At 42.0% G+C, this 23,230-nt stretch overlaps 1 protein-coding gene and 1 long non-coding RNA gene across 2 annotated transcripts in view; one reads left to right on the top strand and one right to left on the bottom strand.

The window, feature by feature from the left end:
- Positions 1 to 1,310: 1,310 nt before the first annotated feature.
- Positions 1,311 to 3,097, bottom strand: LOC110831144 (uncharacterized). Its single transcript, XR_002543486.2, has 2 exons — positions 2,962 to 3,097; positions 1,311 to 2,862 (listed from the first exon to the last, which is right to left on the bottom strand). It is a non-coding gene; the product is annotated as an uncharacterized LOC110831144 (long non-coding RNA).
- Positions 3,098 to 3,215: 118 nt separating this feature from the next.
- Positions 3,216 to 23,230, top strand: part of LOC110831143 (SRSF protein kinase 3-like) — a 39,406-nt gene continuing 19,391 nt past the window's right edge. The window contains exon 1 of the mRNA XM_087343762.1: positions 3,216 to 3,597. Within this exon, the coding sequence (XP_087199888.1) occupies positions 3,566 to 3,597 (32 nt within the window). The 5' untranslated portion in view covers positions 3,216 to 3,565. The remainder of the gene's footprint in view (positions 3,598 to 23,230) is intronic.

Raw genomic sequence — 23,230 nt, 5'->3', positions numbered from 1 at the left:
CCTGTTAACATGAATGGTGGTGATAATGTTTGTTGCTGACGAGCATTTTAGGCTGGCCGATAGGCTGTAAGCAGAGCGTTGCACACTGCCACCCCAACAAAGCTTTCTGTAGTGTCAGTATAGGAAAGTTTTTGAATTTCTGAATTCATGATCCTATCATGTGTTTGGATTTGTTTAGCTGGAATTAAATTGATTCCTGGATATTTATAAGTTGGTATGGACTGTCAGTTGGCAATCTGCATGAATGTTGAGTAGCTTACTGTTGCAAAGTTTTTCATCTATTCACAGTACTGTGGTGGTTTGTGTCTTATCTAAAATTCATTAATTCTTCTGTAAATGTATTTTATAATTGTCTTACTATTTGTCGTCATCTCATTGACTTTGTGTTTTGTGTAGTCCCTCTTGGCTAGTTTCACACACAATTATCTGTCTCTCTCTGCTTCTTTGCTTCTTGTAAATGAGCAGTTGTTTAATTTTTGCCCATTTTTTTAATTTTGGTTATCTAGAGCATTCATGATGAGATTTCAGGTTGTTATGGTAATGAGTAGGGAGATGACTGTCTTCTGGCATGTTGTCTGGTAGAAGTTTGGCGACATTTCGGAGATGTCTGATGTCTCCGTCATCATCAGGGTGATGATCGAGGCAGCGAGATGTCAATAAACTTCTACCAGACAACGTGGCGTAACATCTGAAGCAATAGTCATCTGTATAAGCATTCTTGATACAACTGTGTTTTATTCTGCAATAATTGCAGTATTTGTATTCCTTTTGTCTGAAAGTTTTGCATAATTACAGATACTTTGTTTGATTGTATTAGTTTCTGTATTTTCTAATAGACCGAAGTTGTGAAAGTATTGATCTATGATATAATAAATTCTTCTCGATCTACCGGCCGTGTAAGGTGGCTTATTGAAGAAAACACCAACATTTGAAGAAGAATTTATTATACTTAGTCGCTGTGAAAGCTTCAGATCATATATTGATATCTGATTATGCATTTTTATTTGCTTTAAGTTTTTTTATTACTCGCGTGCCTGTTTTTTTACTGAGTTTTACCCTGAATTTTGCACTCACTAATAATTACAGTTGAACCAACAAAAGGTGTAATATTCATTACTCGAATATCAGGTTTTATCAAATGAAATGTGACAATCTGATCGTGTGTTATCACATCAGGAGAAGTTCAAGTGTGCCTGTGCATATTGCAATGTAGAATGTGGTTTAGAAGCTTTTTCTTAGGATGTGGTAGAGTCCACTGTCTTAACCCTTTAACACTACTAATATTGTGTGAATCTCTTTTTTTTTAAAAAAAACTGAAAATGTCCTCCTGTTTGACTGCGGCTTTTAAATCCAGCAATGTCTTCGCATACTGCGTATGAAACTGAGCAGGTGCATTTCTAATTCCTCACATTTGTTATCCTCTGTATCAATTCAGTTGGGGCGTACGCATTTACAGTAGTAATATTTCATATTGAACCAATTACCTTGCATTCTGTTTTTACTTAACGTCTCTTCAGTAGCATAAATAAATAGTTCTCTTTTCATGGCCACCGCCATGAGGCAATCTAACCCCTTGTAGCCATGCTGTGATGCCCTGCGATTTCCAGGCACATGTGTAAAGGTGATTCAGGATTGGTTGCCATATTCTGCAGGTGCAGTAATCGAATGATTCTGAGTAAGAAAGTTAAAGTCCTAGGAGCATGGGTCCTGTTCAGAAAGGTTGAATAGTCGTGGAACCAGAATTAAGGAGTTCAAATAAAAACTCGGTGTTACTTAATATTAAAAAGACATTAGAAAAACTGTTTGCTGTGTCTATCTGGGATTTGAGTGCACATTTGAGCGTGGTATATTTTTGTATATTACACTGCGGCATTTTGTTGAAATGTTTTCCGACGCAGTACAAAGAAGTAGCACTCGTTCTGCCTCATCATACCTACTCGGTTGTGCTTTCGACTAGAATCCCGCGTATCTTCGCGACGTATTAACACTCTCCATGTAATGAGATGTGCGTTTTCGGTCTCCTGTGACGGCAAAGGAGTTTTTTTTTCCTTTCTCGAAGACTTTTCAGTTTGCAGGTTTGGAATACATTGGGTTTTCTGCTCTGAACCCAACAGTGATTCAAGTGTGTAGGGACTGCGCTGTGAATTGAACAGCCTGTGTTTATATCTCGTGTTGTTTCAGCCCACTTTTTCCCTCTTTGAAAGCTTCCTCAACGGCTTCTTCCGGTTTTGTCTTTCAGTCGGTGTCAGACCAGTGACTGTAGTATGTGACTTCAGTCACTGGATGGGCAGGGTTCGATCACCGGCAGAGGCAAACGATTTTTTCCGTTAGCCTTTGCGTCCCGACAATCGTTTTGTTGACCACGTCTGATTCCAAAAAAGACGTCCATGATATATCCATCACTGGTACTTGGATATGTCCATTTTAATCTACTTGATATCTTCAGACAAAATGCAGGCTTATACTTCCAACCATTGAGACTGATTGCCACGAAATTTCGTACGAATGTTATGCCATTGGATTCCGCTGTTTTGACGTGATTAACAAGTTTTTCTGAAAAAGAAAATTATAGCTACTAATACCACCACTACAGACAGTAATAATAATGCAGCAGTCAGCAACATTTACATTTGCGAAGAATAAAACGATTTTGACTTGGACAGAATTCAGTCTCACGTCCGTCCAACATGCTAACCCATGAGATTCATGCGTCATAAACTTATTATCAAAATATGGCATTGCGTATGGAATTTGTCGTCCCTTGTGCATGTCCTCCAGTTCACCGCATTCCGTGCTTTCGCCCCCCTGTCCGTCCATTAAAATTTTCTTCATTTCGGTATCACTCAGTTATTTGGTTTTCTCCTGAAAGTAATAACTGATATTAAAACATGTTCTTACTGTTGAATAAAATTTAAAGACTGGATTGTGTTTTACTGTGCGTCAGTTTCTGTCTTCAAGTACCTTGAACTTTAGAGTTCCTGATTGCCTGGAGACTGTATGACCACAAAATAAGCAGCCCTCGTCCATCCACAGTCTGATCCAGTAGACTCGCGTAAGCAGGAAACCTCGTAATACGATTCATGTTATCCCATATCAGTCGGTGCGTTCGATATATTTCGTGTTGTGTAGACCTCATCTGCGCATGCTCCATGTATTCCCTTCTCTTTTAAGGGGTTGGTTGAAATCAGATGACGGTAGCATGGGATGGGGGTAGGTTTGGGGCGAAAGAGACCAGAGCAGAGCAGCGCGGGCAACAGTAGTCACTGGGGCTGGATGCCAGAGGGACGCCATGGTCACTCGGACAGATTCAAACCAAGTTACCGCAGCCTCAGGGCCTACGGACGAACGTGGAGGTCTTACCAACTGCTGGCATATAGAGGAAATGTGAGGCCACGCCCCCTCCTCGTTATCATCAACTCTTCTTCGGTCTTCGGCAGCAAGCTCCATCGTGGCGCCAGCACCAACAGCTGCGGTCCCTGCAGCAGCCACAGCTGGTCCAGTTGTGGCCACCTTCACACAGTCTTTGTCATTATCTCTGTCGCCACCCTTCCATCGGCGTCGCGGGATGCCGGCATACAGGGGCGCTTATCTCAGTTTGTAAGTAGGAAGTTGATGTTCGTGTGTTTGACAGGAGCTACGAAACGTCGACGAGATCTCAGTTTCGGTTTTGTGTGGTTTGAAAGTGATGCCCCTCACGTGTCATTTGGTGGTACACTCCGTTAACTGTCATGAATTTATCGATGACGTACATAACAATACGTTTTTAAGTTTTAATAAATCTTCCTTTGATTTCCACGTCTGTTCTATGACGCGAGAAGTGACAAGGATGGACTTTCGAGGGCGCCCATTTAATGAGTCGTCTCCCAAAAAAAATAAAAGACGCAGTTAGTGTTTATAACACTCTGGAACAGAGTGTATGCTGGTAAAGGGATTTTGGGCAAGGGAGTGAATTTTTGTACTTTTAACCAGAGAACAACGAAGAATCTAACACACATGTCCATTAGATTCATGGCGTAGATCTATTTACCAGTTTATAGGGTATGTACTTCCATGTACCCGAGACAGATCTTGTCCTTAAGGTTCATAGTGCAGCAGCTATTTCCGGAATACGTATTGTTTTTAACACGTTCTACATGTATTATATAATTTTATTATTATTTGTTCTCTTATGTTCGGAAGAGCGGAGAACGTAGGAAGACGATAAGTGTTACGTATACAAAGGCAGACTTCGAGGCTGTTCTCTGAAGTCGATAGAAGTAGGACATTAAACTCGTAAAGATGAATGAACTTGATACTGCACGAAGCAGTTGACAGTAGAACCCCTTTCCTTGAAATGCGTTTATCGTCTTTTAGAAACAGTACACCCAAGTTATCGAGATTTAAAGAAAAGCTTTTTCTTGTACTGAATCATGTGACACAGTTTTCATTGCCAATGACAGCGAAAGTCTCTTAGACCAGGAGAACTCCTATTGCCTCTTTATCAGATTAATAGCCTGCCACTGTCTCGTATTTGTATGATTAAAACAGTCGCGATTATGTTGAATAGAATTCTCAGTGATGAAAGTAACATTCAGTTTTGTTGGTTTATTTCGGTGGTTGGCATAGTTCCGTCTCTGAGGCTGGCAATTACGTTTGTTTTAATTCGCATCTTCATGAAATGAGGGAAGAGATTAATATCTGTTGTCGGTGAATGGGTCCAGTGAGATTTTGCTTTGCTGTTTCGTTGTCTCATTTTAAAATGTTCTACAATTGAAATTAATATACACTTCTGACATGCATGTGTACAGTTTTGTAGTATGTTTTAATTAATCATGAATTAACTTATCATTAAGTAAAATTAAATGTAAAGGGAAAGTTAATAACCGCGCCATGAGGACGTATGAGGAAGCGGAGGTAAAGCTCCATGCATTCTTAACCTTAACCTTCGAGAAGACCCCCCCACTTGATAGGGCTACGCCGTAGCTCAGGCGGTTAGCGGCCAGCTTCTCATTGCGGAGGCCTGGGCTCGCTCCCAGGTCATTTGATGTTTGTGGTGGACGAAGTTCCTCTGGGACAGGTTTTTCGGTTTCTTCATGCCAGTCACGCTGTATTTATTCGTTTGTTATCAGCGGGATGGGCACTGGGGCCTTATTGATTCGTCTCCACAGATACGTAGTGTTATTCTGGTGCAAAGATAAAAAAAAATCACTTGATAAATATGTGGCTTTGATTCAAGGCTGTTCTGGACGGATTTGCTAAGAAAATTCCCCGCTACAACCGGAAATCGAAGAGTTAATGTCATTCCAAAACGGGTGTGAGACGAAGTAAATTTGTCTATCCTTCTCGATAAAGCTCAGAGCGATTACATTTTAAGACTGAGTTTATGGTGGATGAAATGTGTCATTCGTTGTGATCATCCAAGATTTCGCCCTTTGTCTTGAGTTGTAACATCAGAGACGTATCTGAAACGTGATAAGTAAATGAGCCATAAAGTAGCTATGTGTAGGCCTGTCTTTATATCAAATATTTCTTTTTCTGCTTTTGAAGTACTCTTGTATAAGTAGTGGCTTCTTGTTCGGTTGTAAATGAATAGCCTTCTTTCTTTATGGAACCCGAAAGTTCATCACCGAGTTCACAAAAGCTCGCCGCCGTACTCCATCCTGAGCTAGCTGCATCCTGTTCGCTCCATCGATTCCTGTCTCCCTAAGGTCCATCTTAACGTTGTCCTCCCACCTGCGCCTTCCGAGGTCTTCCCAGCGGTCTCCTCCCTTCAGTACCTTGTAAACACCCCTCCCCTATGCGTGCCGCATGTCTCGCCCATCTCATCCTCGATTTAATAGCCCTAACAATATCAGGTGAGGAGTACGTCATTATGCATTTTTCTCCATTTTAGGTCCAGATATCTCCCTCAACAATCTGTTCTCAAAGACTCTCAGTCTACGCCCCTCCCCCAAAGTGAGAGACCAAGTTTTGCACCCATACAGCACAGCTGGGAAAATTACACTTTTGTATATTTTAATCTTTAGTTTTTTTTATATGAGCCTGAATGTTAGAAAGTATTTGCTGAATTTAATGTGCTCTTGATTTAATCATGAATGTCATTCTTTCTTGTTAGTGACGTCCCCAAGTACTTGAATTTTGTCACATTTTCGAACGATGTCCTTTTATTTATATTATCGCCCAACAGATTAATATCATCAGCACAGACCAAACGCCGATGTGTCCTATTCAATTCCAAAATCGCTCTGATTTTCGCGGGCTTCCCTGATGGCATTTTCTAAGCAGCGGTGATAGAGCCTCTCCCTGTTTCAGGCCATTGTGAATAGTAAATGTATCGAATTTTGTACACGTTTTAATTAGCATGAATACCTTCTCTTTTAACTGAGTCGTAGGGTTTCTTGAAGTTGATGGGATGTCCCATTTTTTCTCTAGCCCCTTGCGAATGCAAAACATTTGATCAGTTGCACATCAATTACGATGTAACCCAAATTAATGATCCCCAATAATTTCGCTGTCATATTGAGAAGAATGTTGGATAAAATTTTGTAGGCAGATGATAAGAGGGAGATTCCTCGATAATGATTACAGTCAGTCTTATCACCCATGTAATGAATTGGTTCAATAATAGATTCCTTCCACCGCTGCTATGTTTACGCCTGTATTCCATATGGAGCGAATGAGTTTGTGTGCCTCGTGCTTCGATCATTTCTGCCGGAATCTGATCAATATCCGGGGATTTATACTTTATCAACTTCTCATTAGCAGTTTCCACTTTGATTTCGGTTCTCTTTTAGGTCATCAAATGCCCGCGCGCGTGTCCTGCATCCCGTATGAAAAAAAGTACTTCGTATTTGATACATGAGCGAATTTCTGAACAGAGATGGATTTCTTTCAGGGCTGTTTTGACATGAAAGTAGCCAGCTTGTTGATTGTTCATATCAGTACACTATAAATCTAGTAGCTGGTATAGCATTGTTAAATTTTTACTTACCACATTTTAGTAAATTGTTTAATTCTATGTTTTTTAAGAGCTGTTATGATTTTGGAGATTCTGGGGCCAAAACTGAGTTCGTGTGTTCCTTCTTTCCCCCCCCCCCCCCTGTCGTGCTTTGCTACGCGTTAGGAACCCTCACCCAGTATTTTAAGGCTTTGACCGGGATGTTCTTTTGTTAAATCTTATGTGGTACCGCCTGATTCGACTTCTAATGGTTAAGTGAAGTGTTTTCTTCGCGGTACGGTCTGGATTCGTAAATATTATGAAGACGAGCTTCGGCTTCAAAGGGTTAACCAGCTGATTTTCGTAATGGTGAGGTGTAGTGTTTTCTTCGCGGTACGGACTGAATTCATAAATAATATTCTGACGGTCTTCGGCTTCAAAGGGTTAATGTGCGCAGACGCTACGCGTGGTTTCTTCACCGCCCCAGTGACTTCCTCGAACACATGCACATGATGAGGTCAACGTTGATGGAGTTGGAGCAAATTCTTGAGTGTCTCGACTCGATCACAAAAACTCGTAAGCGCATATTGCCTTATTTATTACGATCCGCCCTTATTAAGCAACTCAGATACGGACGAATGCAGGTGTGATTGTTTTAAAATCGAATTTAGTATTTAAAGGATGCACTGAAATGGAAATGGGAACCCGGTGAAGTACAAAATATGCGAGTGTCCGAACTATGTTTAGATCCATGTGAATCCCGTGATATATTGAGCAACATTTGAAGGTATTGGTCGTTGTATCAAGATGCACTTTGTAAGCTCTCGCTGCCCTACCAAGAACAGTTTAGAAAATTACGTGTCCTGCCTCTCTTTTATTGTAGTGAAACCCGGGCAATAGAGGGCAAGGACAGTTTCAGAATGACAAATTCTGAAATTAAGTTCGTGAGATTGGCCAAAAAATTTGCACTGAAAGTTTTCAGAAGGAACGAAGACATTGTGAGTTAAGTAAAGATCTCACCGGTGCGAGAAAACTACATAATGACGAGCTTAAAAAGTTGTACTCCTCCCCCAATATTGTCAGTCGAGAAGAATAAGATGGACGGGGAATGTAGCGCGCATGGATGGGACAAGAGGTGTGCACCGGGTATTGGTTGGGAAGCCTGAGGGGAAGAGACCGCTGGGGAGACCTAGACGTAGATGGGAGGATAATCTCAGGCGGGATCTATGGGAGATAGGAGTTGAAGGAGACAGGGTCCGGTGGAGGGCTTTGGTTAATTCGGTGATGGACCTTCGGTTTCGATAAGCCAGCTGGTTAGTTAGTTGGATAAAGTCTGGACTGAGGAATGAAATATAATTGCCATGTTGACAGATTGCTGGGACTGGTGATAGAATATTATCTCAACTGGAACACGAAACCAATTACATCCGTTGGCAATACTGTTTAATGGACAAGTGTCAATGAACGGCCCAGCTCACTGGCAGTTTAATGATCGTGAGTGTAGTTGTGGATTTGAAATCGTTGTCTTCTGGCACTTCTGGAGCGTCGTCAAATTATCACAATATACGACGCTACAACTCAGAAGACAACCATCTTCGTAATCGCCTCCGTGAGAACCTCAGATCCCACCTAGTTGTGGATTGGTTCGGTTTTCGGCATTTTACGTGGATGCCTAAATATCTTTTATCTCTGTTCATCCATGCCGAGGTGATTGTTTAAAATAAGATTGTAGCGAATTTGTATGCCTACGTGGTTTTCTTTGACATAATTTGATCAGTTATTGAAGTGAATGTATGCATGGGAAAAGAAGTATTTGTGATAACGCACTGCGATTTTCCAAGGTAATTTTTATTCTGTATTTAGCAATGTATTTAAATTCGTCGCATTTGACGTTCCACATGTTTACGTGAACGTGGGTTGATTTAATTAAGAGATAAGCTGCTATAAGCTTTAATGTGAAGTTCCTCACACACTGTTCTGGTGTGAATTTCCCAAATGTAGACGCGTAAAGCTATGTACTTTACGCGGGATGTGCCCGATTCCATTATGCCCCCCGTGTTCTGGCTTTCCTGACTGACGATTTTCGTGGTTTCCAGTGGCTTCCAGGATTGTAACGAGGTAGTGTCGTGAAATAGGTACATGCCTTGTAATTATTATCCATCACCTTGATATGGTACTGGCTGCTTTGTTTTGAGAAAAGTATTTTGTTTACTTCTCGAAGGCTTGAGGAGGAAACACATTTGCAGCAGGTCTCTGTTGGAATAAAAAGTGTGGAAAAATGGGAGGACCTGCTGTTCAGACTTGGATCTGCCGGTGCTACCCAGAAATACGAGTAAAATGTTGAAAACCTACGGTGACAAAGTCTTCCGGACTGGAACGGGCGAATGTAAAAATTGACGATTTCTGATGTACTTTCTCAACGAGATTATGCCATTACGTGTTTATTTCGTCAGAGGAAACGTTTAAACGCTCAGGAACTTTTCCGCCAATTTCTTCGAAGAGGTCCAACTCCTTAACCGCGGAAATCGATTTACTACCATGATCTTGATCATGTGCCTCCCCTCACCGCACTGTCGGAGAATCCATTTTGGCCCAAAACAAATGCGGCAACAGTTCTCGAGTATCCGCGGTTCTCACCTGATTGTTCCTTTCCTAATCTTGAAAGGTCCTCATTTTGATTGACTTGAAAACGTTCGGATCATTGCAATAGCAATACTGGAAAGAGTGAGGTCGTGTAGAGCTGTTAGCCTTCTACTGTAGTCGGGACGATTGTGTGCGTTTTGCTTACGTCATTAGCTTTCGGGTAGAAGGAAAACAAACGCACTTCCTGTCTAAAGCAAAGCCATCGCCGATGTAGGAAATGAGCGAGCTGCAAAGTACAGCCGCTGGGAAACACAGTCAATAATAAGTTTCCTTGTCTGCTGGCCCCTCCCCTGATCGTCATCCCCTTTATTCGTACTTATCTCGAGCGCACGTATTCGCCCCGGCTACAGTAAATAAAGAAGTCCCAATACCAACGCTGTCTCTGCGTTCATCGTCAAGTCCGATGCGATTAGTGAACAAGTCCAAGTTATGTTACAACTAACGGTGAGTCTGTCTGTCGATCGATCGGTCGGTCTGCCTTGGCGTGGAGCCCCTTCTGGGGCTCACGACTAGATTCTACAGTCTCAGTAGTGCTATTTACAATTTTTGTTCTGTTGAGAAATGGGGTTTATCATCTACCATAAGTTTTAATTTTTGTTGTATTGCATGGGCACTGTATATACAGACATTTTTGTTACATTTGTAGTGTACACAAGACATCTGTTAGTTCAGCAGATCGTGCCTTACCGAACTTAGTTTATGCCATAATGGGAACTTAGTCGTAGGCTTGACCACCGCCAAGTTTAAGCCTCATAGATCGGCCTTCTCCTTGTCCCGTGTTTCGAACGTCTCCATTTTCGTGATTTTGCATGGCTTCTGATTGCTGTCCACATAATTTTGTCATAAACTCGTACACACGCGGAATTTTGAAAGGAACATTCAAATGCCGACCGACGGGCGCCTCGGAAAATTGCCATTGGCGCGGAAACCCTGAGTTTTATTAGTACATGAGGCGTCGTGCGCAAATTCCGAGACGGGGCAGGCATAAGTCATTTTAGACCTCACGAGATCTTTATGGAGGGTTGGGTTAATGTTCGCGCTCAGTCGCTCGATTTTGATAGGGGCATGCTCAGAAGACCTTCCGTATTTTCTCTGCGGATTTTCCGTGTAATATTTCTGACGAAGATTCCACCAAAGTATCGTACTTGGTTTACAAAGGCAGTGTTCTGTCTGTCTGTCTGTAATGTGAACCTTCGCCTGTCTTCGTTTGTCCGTGAGAGATTCAGATGGCCGGAGTCTTTTTTCGCTTCATTGATTTTTATGTTCATGACTCCAACGATCTGAGATTATAGCCTTATTTCCTGTCAGTGCGATACATGTCACAGACAGATTCGTGGGTTTTAAGGGCCGTGTAGGGGACGAGCCTTGTGGTACACGTGCCTGCATTTCTCTTGGCGTCCGTACATCACCTTCAAACGAAATTATGTATTTTCTTCTTTGAAAGAAATTAGCTTAATTAACTTCATACGAAGTTGTAATTTTAGCAAATTACATCGCAAGGTATCAAAGGCTCTTCCTATATCAAAGAATATCTCGGGTCATGTAGACGCATTGGTTAAGATGAAGGCGTGTTTTGCTATGACGCTAACGGAAGCCACATTTCTTTTGGACTATCTCAGAAAAACTTTTTCTTGGACAAGAGGCTACTCGGGCAGAGTGTGTTGGGAATTTTGGGTCCCGCCAGTTTATCTCTCTTGCCTCCTTCCAAAACACGAGAGCCGAAATAAATATGCAGGGTGTGCTATTTGTCTTGTTGGAAGGTGTCTGAGGCATTCATTTGGAATGCCATTAATTGAACAGGACTTTCTCAATTCTAAGGATTTCATTAATGTTTTGGGTTCATTTCGTGATGTGTGATCCTTTGAACCAAATTTTTCCGGGTAAGACTGATTTCCGGATGAAACACATTCCCTTTCATTGTAGACACTTTTCTCTCTTACCCTCCGTAGATCAAGTGATCTTCACTCCTGCTGTGTTGCTTAGTCGCGTGCTTCAGATAAAGCCGAATATGGGATAAGCTTCGTCACACGACAACAGCTGACCTCCTTCTGACACCGACCTGTTTCTTTAGAGTGAACTTCCTGGTCACCAGATCGATGATGGAGTGTTCTAGAGAGAACTTGTATCGAATAATCGCAAGAGTCGACAGTGAAGTGCACTACTCTATTCTCTTAAACTTTTAAGTTCGACGAAGCATGTTAGTTCATCGGGGACTTGTCTGCCTTGTGTTCGGGAGATGTTACGTTACAGATGGAGGAGACTCTCTCAGTCGCCTGAGTATTTCCTGTGGTTATACTTTCGGCCCTTCATACGCGCCATTACTTTCGAATTACTTCCTTTACGCTATTGGAAGTAATATACACGTCACATTCTCTGCTGTGCAAGCCTTTGTGTTTGAAACCGTGTCATTAAATAACCTAATATTGTGACTGAACTTTGAGCTCGACGCAGGTTTTGATCAAGTGGTTATTCTGGACGTAACGTCTCCGTTTGACTTCCTCGGTTTATGTCTAATGAGGGATGTTACAGAAAGCTGCCGTGAGCTGATGAAGTGAATCTCAACATTCGCTGAGCTATCTTTAAATCTGCCAAGATTCACGTAGTTTACATAAGTCAAGCAACTCTGCAACGTTCTTAGATCGAATATCCGAAGTGGGCATTTTCGTGACTTTTAAATGCTTTGTGGTTATTTTAATTTTTAAAGGTTTTATGCACACTTTTGTTTAATTCATATCTAATATCATTCGGACATTATCTGTATGAAGTTTGTTAGCGATTTTGGTGGTGAACTCACAAATAACGAAACTTTTATTACTGACAGTCATGCGACGTGTTGTCCACGGGTGTAGACCTAAGAGCGAAGCAGCTCCCTGGCGGTCTGGCACACAATTCAGGGCTTAAAGAAATGGACGTGAATCAAGACATATCTTCGTTCTCCTTCAATGGTAGCTTTACTCTTTAAAGTTCAGAATTGAACGTTAAACGCCAAACACGAAGTGCACCGTAGACTACTTAAAGACGCTTAAGTTCTCCCTCAGAGAACTCCCCAATTAAGCAACGTACGGATTTTAGACTATCATATTCGGGTAAGACGTGGTACACGGCTAATATCCCTAATTATAATTTATTATTTAAGTACGTAATTAGTATACGTAATGCTAACTAACTAACGAGATGGTTTACGGAACCCGAAGGTTCATCACCGAATTAACCAAAGCCTTCCACCGGTTCCTGTCCTGGGCCAGCAAAATCCAATCGCCTTTATACGTAATGATATGTAAATTAGATTTTTTGTCATTTGGACGTAGTGAGTCAGTTAATAAATTAATGTGTGGGATATACTTCGTTTTTATTCATACTGTATTTAAATTTTTTCCTGGAAATGTTGTAGTGGACGTGTTTTATTGTAGGGAATAAATGAACCCTATCAATAAAAGTGTTTCCTTGCGTTCAGATCAGTTTAACCTCTGATGCAACTCACCGTTTCGGCGTGTGACCTAATTCGTATAGATCTGGAGTTCACTAAATCGTACGATAGGTCTTGAGTACACTCATATTTAAAACACTCGTCAACTCTACCCGGAAACAGGTAGTGGCGTGTTTGTCCCAGTTTTTCTGTATTTTACTGCGATGGTAAATACTTTCGAGCTATCTGATCTTAACCACGTGCCAGTTCTACCGCCAGTCTTAATGTGGGTTCAGAGAGGTCATGGCTCTTATCGTGCTACAGCGCCAAGGTGATTAATTTAGTGGTCGCTAATGTTCTCATACTCCGTAAAACATTACGGTGTTTATCCCCAAGTTATATTAATTATTGAAATTGTAGGTATTGGAATATTGTCTCTTATTTCGTGGTATAATCGTCGATTGTGTATGTTGTTTGATGTACGTTTTGCTTGCAACTTTCGCGTCTCATTCTCTCTTTGCGTGTGTAGTGCTTCGGAATAGACGGGAATTTGTAGGGACATTCTAAATAGAATTACGCGAATTTTAAAATATTTTATGAATCGTTTAGAATAAGGAAGCCTTGCTTTTCAGCGCTGGCTGCATCGAGTCGAGCCAGGGCGGGCCAGATAGGCGCTCGGGTGCTTTTCGGGTGCCGGACTCAGACCCGGAACGTCTTTCAAAGAAAGTGAAGGCAGAAAAGATGGCGTAACCTAAGGGCAAGGGAGTATTGAAGTCACCCTCGTCGAAATAAAATAATACCGGGTATATAATAGTAATATTATAATGGGCCTTATAAAATTAATATTACAAAACATTAAAAAGGGAAGATTTCATTTCTGCAGTCAGACATTATTTTTATGGAAATACTTGAAAGGGAGATATTGGAAGATCAAAAAAAATACTCACAATGTGTGTGCGTGCGTTCTAAATGATTACCATTTTTAGTTTTGGGTGTTCCTGTTGTTTGGTTGTTTTAAAATAAAATTTAATACGTCGGTTTTTCTTTTCGTGTGTTTTATTCCCTGATCCATTCGTTGTCGCCTTTAAAGTAGGCAAATGCACGAAAAGGACTTAAGTGCGTGGTTTTCTTCCGCAGATTTCACTCGCTTACTTTACTGTTTAATGATGAGCTGTAAATCAGAACCTCGCTGGTCCATGAGAATTGTTTCGAACCTAATTTTTATTCTATCCTAATGATTGTCTTTGATGTCATGTAGTAGAACGCTGCACCAAGTAATGATGCGTGGTTAGAACTCCTTGATCACTGAGCACGTTATACACCAGCCAGTCTGTCGCCATCCACATGAAGTGCACCATCGATCGGAGGCCCCGACTGCAGTTGCTCTAATAAAGGAGGCGATGCGCAGGTACAGGGAGGCCAAAACTCGTACCTGTCCTTAAGCCCTTGCAAGCCGAAGACGGACGTTAATGGCCAGCTTTACGTTTCGGCCGCTATATCTCCCGATAGGAGACTGGACCCAAAGCTCACGTGGATGCTGTGACGAAGAGAGACATTTTGTGCCATCTACACCCCTGTTACTCCAAAGTAATAAATCGCAATTGTGAATTCGTGTATGAACGGGTTTCAACTGTCTCCGGATAAGAAATAATACTGGGTGCAGGTGATAATCTACGGGTTCTGTAGCATGTGCGATGACTCATCGCCCTGATGATGGAGGCAGAAAGGACCTCCGAAACGTTGGTAAACTTCTACCAGACTACACGGCGCAACAACCCAGAAGACAGCCATCTTCAGAATCGTTTACTGTTTTGAAAAGGCATGAGTCAGTGATTTACAAATTCACTTCTCGCGGATTCGCTTTCGTCAGAACGATGTGTGTTCCATCTGTCACATGCAGTTGGTTACATTTGTACTCTCGTTTTCAGAAAGCTTCGAAGTCACTGGCTGCATCCATTTTCAAAACATACATTCCCGTTTTCTATATTTATTTTTTGAACCACTGCCATGTTGTAGTCCATTTTAAATCTCCTGATCATTTGTGCTGAATACATTGTATAGACTTTGGTTTTTTGGGTCTAAGTGAAATTGTTGTTCGTGAAGAGTCTTTTTAAGAAGAAGTCACAGAAACCTTGCAGATTATGAGAAATTTCGTACTCAAACTGCGAAAACGATTGTAGAGTAGAACACGAACTGGTCGTGAGAAATATAACTTAACCTTTCTTCTGGAGTGGGCTGTCACAGCAAGAACTTCAGGAGGTTTGGTTCTGAAGAAAATATTGACCGGCCGACAAAAATAATTGGTATGGATTCCAAATACGACGTCTATCATTAAAGTCAAGTTCAAAGTCATTTTTTTATGTTTGAATGAAGTACTCTGATGTGTAAAAAAAGGTGGATGATAGTGCGTTAGTTTCCAAAAGGACACAAGCCGTGCATTTTCTTATTTTAAGTTTTTATTGAATAAAACAGTTTGATGTGATAGAAAATTCACTCAGCACAAAACGTCGCTGTGACTACAAGAACCCATTCAGGTCACGTCATGTTATAACCTGCTCGCGCAGACCGTCAGTTGTCTTTCAAGAATTCTAGTTGAAGGATGTCTTTTACACAAGTGCAACGAGGGTTCATTGTCGAACACCGCCTGGCATCTCGTTCCTAACTTAATTTGCCAGAAAGAGTTTTGGAACACATTTTCGAATTGGACAATATTTTGTCTGATGAACGGTTTACGTGACGTAGGAGGCGTGCTGTAATTGAGGCGACACTCAGCATGCGGTGTGCAGTCATCGTAACGTAACTCGCTAGTGTGAGCGTAGTTGATGCTGACTGTGGGTGCGGAGGGCAAGTCCATCCATCCGAACCGCGGGAACCGTCCTGGTGTTACCCCGCCCGCCTGACAGGTTGACTGGGCGAGCTCGCACGTTCACCCAGAATCCACTTTATCGTGATTCTTCTCGTGAAAGCTCCGTTTTCCGTCATATAGAGTGACCATGACCGGTATTTCCTTCGCCATTTCGTTTGGTTTAGGTGATCTTCCATTGACAGTAAAATAGTATATAGAGAAGATAATAATCTAAGGTATTTATTTTATTTATTTAGTGTTCTGTCTGACGACAGGTCCATATGAACAGGATCCTTCCATCCTTTTCTCGGACTGGGACCTGTTCATATACGTTCTTGGCAGATGATCCAGAAGTGGTTTGCCATTGCCTTCTTCTGTGTGTGAATGGAGTAATTGTTGGGATGCCACGGAGGAAAACTCCGTGTTGCCTAGACCACGGCCTTGCCCAACATAAATAAATGCAATTAATAGAATACGTACTGACTAAGAGACTGCTAATTATGAGTAAATGCTTTCAAAAGCAGGAAATATAAACTTATCAACACTTTGACCTGTTATTAAATTTCCCAATGTTGAAGTCTATCTCATGTGGAAGTTTCTTTATTGAAAAGCAGTTTATAACGATGTTATTTGGAAATATAAATGTCTGTAGTTTCGCGAGTTGGTGTGAAATTGTTAAACGTGGACGAACGCGCACGGGAGGTTACTTTCCTAAGGTCTGGCTGCACAAGAAACTGGGTAGCCACTTTCATGTTTCAGACAAGAGTTTAGGCTAAAATAGCCGCGGAAGGTGACGCACCTCTAAAACCCACAGACGAAAATTCATGGGTCCCCACGATCTCACTCGTGTCCCCGTTTGGCCCATTGACTTGTTGCAATTTCAGTCGCCATGTTTTTTTATTAAGTGACACGTATTTTGCGTGTTTCTGTCTTGGCTTTGTATTTTTCTCTTTTAGGTGAAAGTGTTTATGACTTACGTCATATCGTTCGAACCAACGAGACCGAAATTGTTGTTTCAGAGAGAGAGAGAGAGAGAAAGAGGCAAAGGTTATCAGAGAATATAAAAATGTAAAGGAGAGAAGAATATGGGAGAAAGAGATGCGCGGGGAAACAAGAAATGAGGAGGGAAATGAACGGATATGCAAGGTGGAAGGGAAAATGCACACTTGCTGAAAGGTGGGGACAATTGGTAAATGAATTTATAATGAAGAGAAACGAAGAACGCGGTTTCGTTGTTCCGAGTAGCGTCGAAAACCAGTGTTGCCGTTGCCACTGTGACGTTCATGTGGGGAGGTTGGTATTGCTCGTAAAAAATGACTGGTACGTCGATTGCCATCGCATTAGGTAGGCTTTTGTGTTTAGGTGTCGTAATAGGTGCTGTTTGTTTGAAACTTTACCATTAAATAGTACCAAATTAACGTGATTCAGATTTTATACCTACGCGTTAACTTTTGTATGAAACAAAATACTTAACGTAGATGTTTCTGAATATTCTTATTTATTATTTGAATATAGATATTGAATCCCGTTTGATGTAGGTATAGTACATTCGTTAAACTTTCGCATAAACGCTGGTTACAAAAGCATTCTTGGAAATTACTCCAATTAGTTTGTTAGGAGGTCGTTTGAAACGACTGGGGTTTCTAGTACAGCAATTTGTACGGTATAATGTCATTTCTGTTGAAAGGGCAAATATCAGAAGTTAGCGTGTAATTGGACTTTCGTATTACGGACCTAAGGCATATTCTCTTACTAATGAGATATTTGCGCGCCCATCCATACGACTTGTCGAATATTGAAAAATGGCGTGGTATAGTTAACGGATCATGCACATTATCAAAATGTTTCCATCAGATTCAGTTGTTAATTTAATATTATAGCATTCCTACTTGAAATAAAGGCACTGGTTTCATTCTGATATTCATTAGCGACATATTTATTGTGTTCCTCGGCGCTTCCTGGGGTTAGGTTTTGCATGGAGAACGCGGTTGTTCGGCGCTGTTCTCGAACATACGCGTGCTACTGTTAGTAAGGACTGTCGGAACTTACTTAACGACGTTCTGTTCCATTGGGAATCCATGCAGGAAGGCCGTTGGATGATACGCATTCATAATAGTACGGCAGCCTGCTAGTATTTATGGACACAATTTGAAATGATCGTAACACAAGTAAGATTTGAGGTTTTCACGGTGTTGAGTCCGATGATGGAACCAGCACGGCTCTACAAGCCAGAAGACAACCATAATTAATTATCGTAAAATAATTTACTACTATCATGCATATTTATGGTTTAGGCGTAATCGTTAGGTTAAATAATTATATAAATTAGGATTTGAGGTTTTCACGGCCTAGAGACTCCCATCGCCCCGATGATGGAGGCAGCAAGAACCTCTGAAACGTCGGTAAACTTTTACCAGACTACACGAAGCTACAGCCCAGAAGACAGCCATCTACAGACTCACCGCCTTGAAAACCCGAAATCATATTGAGACAAGTATCGATGGAGACAGAAGCTTTTTAAATATGTCCACCTATCGTTCACATTTTTGAAGAAGTAATTCTGTATCAGCATAATCCTGGAAGCAGCGAAGTTTCTTGAAGTGCGGTAACGCCTGGAGGTGTAGACTGCACGTCTGATTCTCTTGCCAGAGAAGTTGCCGCGTGTGCAAGGCGGTAGAAATGAACCGCAGAGCTATGGTTAAGTAGAAAACCCAGCCATAAGACGAGTTTAATAGTCAGTATTATTGGGTACAGAAAACATGGTTGTTCTGTGTGTACATACTTGGGGCGAATATTTTTGCAAAACTATAATAAAATATTTGAAGTAGCTTTTTAATTAAGGTAGTTTCTTAAGTTTTATGATTACAGTAAGTAGTAGGCTAACGCTTTGAAAATTACACTTTAAGATGACTTAGGCGTCTTCTTGTCCATGAAGATGTATTGAATTTTACGTAATAATGTTTGTTTGTTTGTTTGTTAAAGCAGGCCAGTATTTAGTGAATGCTTTGCAGACGATTATACGGTAAGATTAGATTTGAGATCTCACGGCGGTGAGTGGAAGATGACTGCCTTCTGCGTTTTACAGTTCAGAAGGCAGCCATCTGGTGATTATACATTTCTTGAACTACTCTGACCTTCTGTGAAATTATTCTTAATACATGTTCTTTGTGCATTCCGTGAATATTGTTTATGGGCATTAATTAATCCTGCTTCTCTGAATTCCTTTCATATAATTCCGATGAACCAAGTACACAATTTCTCTCTTTCCTTCCTGATAATTTTATTTCCATTGAAGATTTGTAAACATTTTCCTCTCCCATCTCCGCCCGTAGGTACGTAATAATTTTATTTTGTTTCATGCGGTGATAATTATTCTGTGCAATTTATGTGATGCTATTTTAAGCCTACAAAGCTAACACGAAAGCGTCGATATAAAAGTCTGAACCACGAAGATTGAGACTTTTTGAAGGGGCGTGGCTGCGTGGTTTGGCGGGGGCACGCATTACGAGGTTTTGTTGACAGAACCCGCCGAACAGCGCGACTTTAGTTTGATTTTCTGTGGCTGTGGACATTGCTACTGCATTAGCGAGGTCGTAAAAGTGTGTACTAGCGTTGCTTTGAACCACGTGTTCAAAGGACGTTATTGAATGATAACGCATAGATTTAAATTAGAGGTCGTGCTGGAAGCTTTGAACATTGACGAGGGCTTCATGAATACTGAGCCTAGGTAATAATGTCGTTTCAACATAATTGGTGAAAGTAGTAGAGGCTTATGTTTATTGTTATGATGGGTTGAGACTGCGGTCGGATTGTCTGTCCCCGAGATTATAGATGAGTGGGTGTGCAGTATCGGTGGAATGATCTTATATTGGGAGGGGGGGGCTGAAATATTCGTATAAAACGTGCCCAAGTCCTGCTTCGTCTATCACAAATCCTACAGGGACCGAACTTGGCTCGAACCCAGGTCTCCGCCGTGAGATGCCGGCTACTAGCTAACAAAAGGGCTTTAGATCTTAAGTATTTTGGTTCAGTGGTAACTCAGTTCATAGAAAACGGCTTAAAACCTGGTGGCAATAACCATAAGATTCCCACCGCTTCACATTCGATTACCAAGTATCGTTTAGTAGCCGTGAAAATGAGATGATCGTGGAAGATATTTCAGAACTTGATGATGTGCGCGCCACCATTAACATACTGTACACGCACCTTCAGCTGTTCGCTGTGGATCAATATGAGCGAGGAACCCTACCAGCTGGCCCAGAAAAGAGCCGGCATCAACGGGCGTTTGTTGGGCGTCGCGTTCAGTTGTTCCTAGGGCCCGCAGATCGAATCTCAGGATCTGATAAATATTTCCATCGTTTTTGTGTGACCGTTCAAGCGACCATGCTCTTATGCTCATAATTTAGGACACGTTTTTCGTGCTGTGTCCGATTAAACCTGATACAATCACAGCGAGTCATTAACTTGAAAATTCCCAAGTTTTGAGTAAATTCGGCGTGCAAGATTATTGACCTCATCGCAGTATTATGTTGAGAAAAGCGGAGAAGGTTCTAATGTCTGCGAAGAGACTCCTTTCGTTCCCCACGCTCAGATCTACGAGGTTTCAGAACCTCCAGGCCAAGATTTGAACCACGATTTCACCTCATACGAAGTAGCAGCTGGGGACATTCAACCGGGACGTCGGTGTTTCGTTACGAAGTGCTTGTGTTGCTTCAGAGTAAAAACGAGTCGCATTACTTCTCGGCATATTCGTCCTGTAGCCACGGTGGTCTAGCGGTTAGAACGCTGGCCTTGTAATCCTGCGGTCTCGGGTTCGATTCCCGGCGGTGCCCGAATTTATAACTTGTGTTGGGCAAGGCCGTGGTCTAGGCAACACGGAGTTTTCCTCCGTGGCATCCCAACAATTACTCCATTCACACACAGAAGAAGGCAATGGCAAACCACTTCTGGATCATCTGCCAAGAACGTATATGAACAGGTCCCAGTCCGAGAAAAGGATGGAAGGATCCTGTTCATATGGACCTGTCCTCAGACGGAACACTAAATAATAATAAGATGAGGTGGTCTAGCGGTTAGAACGTTGGCCTTGTAATCCTGGGGTCTCGGGTTCGATTCCCGGCGGTGCCCGAATTTATAACTTGTGTTGGGCAAGGCCGTGGTCTAGGCAACACGGAGTTTTCCTCCGTGGCATCCCAGCAATTACTCCATTCACACTCAGAAGAAGGCAATGGCAAACCACTTCTGGATCATCTGCCACGAACGTATATGAACAGGTCCCAGTCCGAGAAGAGAAAAGGATGGAAGGATCCTGTTCATGTGGACCTGTCGTCAGACAGAACACTAAATAATAATAAGATGAGGTGGTCTAGCGGTTAGAACGCTGGCTTTGTAATCCTGGGGTCTCGGGTTCGATTCCCGGCGGTGCCCGAATTCATAACTTGTGTTGGGCAAGGCCGTGGTCTAGGCAACACGGAGTTTTCCTCCGTGGCATCCCAACAATCACTCCATTCACACACAGAAGAAGGCAATGGCAAACCACTTCTGGATCATCTGCCAAGAACGTATATGAACAGGTCCCAGTCCGAGAAGAGAAAAGGATGGAAGGATCCTGTTCATATGGACCTGTCGGCAGACAGAACACTAAATAAATAAAATATATTCGTCCTATTATTTTTCCATCGATGCCAAAATGCTCCTCGCACTTCACCTCCTCCTCGTCAGGACGAAAGTGGATTTAACCGAGTGCCGCTCTCAAGGAATTGACGGTCACGCGGGGCGACGTCTCGAGAGAGAGGGGACTTGTGTTCAGTTCTTTGTTGAAACAGTCGCTCGAATAATAGGCTGAAAGCAAGACACTCGTCGACAGAAATCCCCGTCATTCTCCTATAATAGCTTCAGACTCTGATTTGAGACTCTTGTAATACGTTCCGCTGCTGTAGGAAGTCTGTCAGATGTTGCAAACAGTCATTATGACCTCCACAAATGATTCTACTTCTCGGAGTGTCCTAGGGTTCATTTATGCGGAATGACTCGTCTCTTTGCTAGTTCCTTTGGTTTCAGGCTGGAAGTTAATGTAGACATGACTCGTCGTCTCCTGTCGCGTTTATCCTTCGCTTCATACGGCCAGCAATTCCCTGCTGCGGTGATGGAGCGCGTGGTCAGGGGTTGTAGAAGGTCAGCGTAAACAACTCGTGGTTTGAAAGCCCCTTTACGGTGGGTTCCGTTTTCATTTGAATTGCCCTAACATTTCAGTTCCAGAGCTCATGGGTTGCACTCACGTTAATGCATGCTATATACACTTTACATTTCGCTGTCGATGCGAAAATCTCAGGAGGTGAGGTCCGTGACCTTCGTCACATATATATGATCATTGTGCTCTTGTGGGTATTTTGTACGCATTTTACAACAGAAGAAATCTGCAAAATCGTTGAAGCATTAAAATACATGGTCAATCTAAATGATAAACCACTACAGTACATGTTGGCTTGTCGTTACAATGTAGTAGAATGGTGTTCTTGTGTGCATTCACCTGGTTTCAAAGCCTTGCACTTGAATATTGTTGTAGTGGGATACCCTTAGGTGGCTGTTGTTAACACTGTCAAGTGTGTGTGTGTTTGTTGTGTCAGTGTTGGCAGCCAGAGTCAGATCGAAGATAATTTTTTCCCCATTTAAAAAAAATTGTTCCTAACCTAACCTCAACACATTTCAACGTATTAATATCGCATCTATTGCTCGTAATATTCTTTTCTGTATTGTTTTAAATATGTGCGTCATATTGCCTTACGTACGTGGATAGATGACACAGAGACTGCACTGCGCAGCGTCCCAGAAGTCAGTGATCTTAAGTCTGTGCCCGTTTGTCACTCGACTCACGAAGACGGCTTACGATTCGTCGATATAAGTTTCTCAGATTCGGAATTACTCGCAGCCTCCCCCCTCTCTCTCTTCCCCGTCTCGAAAGAGATTGTCATTGTTTCTCCCAGACCAAAACTTGATTGAGCTCAGTAAAAGCAAATGTTAAGTCCAGACACGTACGACGCATGCAGAAGGCCGATGACCGACTGAGAGGCGCTGTGTTTGTGTCCCCGAATCGAAAGAGAATCTTCTGCTCTTAAACGAATGGTCTGCGTCTGAAATAAACCCGCGAATACATAATTGTGTATAAAATCACATAAATAAATCCTAAAACGCCGCTGAGATACGTGAGGTTACGCTGTACATACATAGATCGATTCTCACGTGTGACAGTCGTAAGCGCAGTGGGTATTCGGAGAATTCCAAGGAAAATGAAACACATTAATGTGAGCGTGGACGTAATTACAAATTTCAATGCGTACACCGCTGAAAGCATCCATGTTCTTGGACAATTTCCTTTGCCTGTTCAGTTAAAAACTAATATACGAAATACAATAAAAGCTTT

The sequence above is a fragment of the Zootermopsis nevadensis genome, unplaced genomic scaffold (genome assembly GCF_977971745.1).
Source record: "Zootermopsis nevadensis isolate Lab colony 2312 unplaced genomic scaffold, Znev_1.0 Znev_ptg000006l, whole genome shotgun sequence".
In the NCBI taxonomy this organism is placed as follows: Eukaryota; Metazoa; Arthropoda; class Insecta; order Blattodea; family Termopsidae; genus Zootermopsis; species Zootermopsis nevadensis.
The sequence above is the reverse complement of the archived record's forward strand: the minus strand, read 5'-3'. Positions and strand labels throughout refer to the sequence as shown.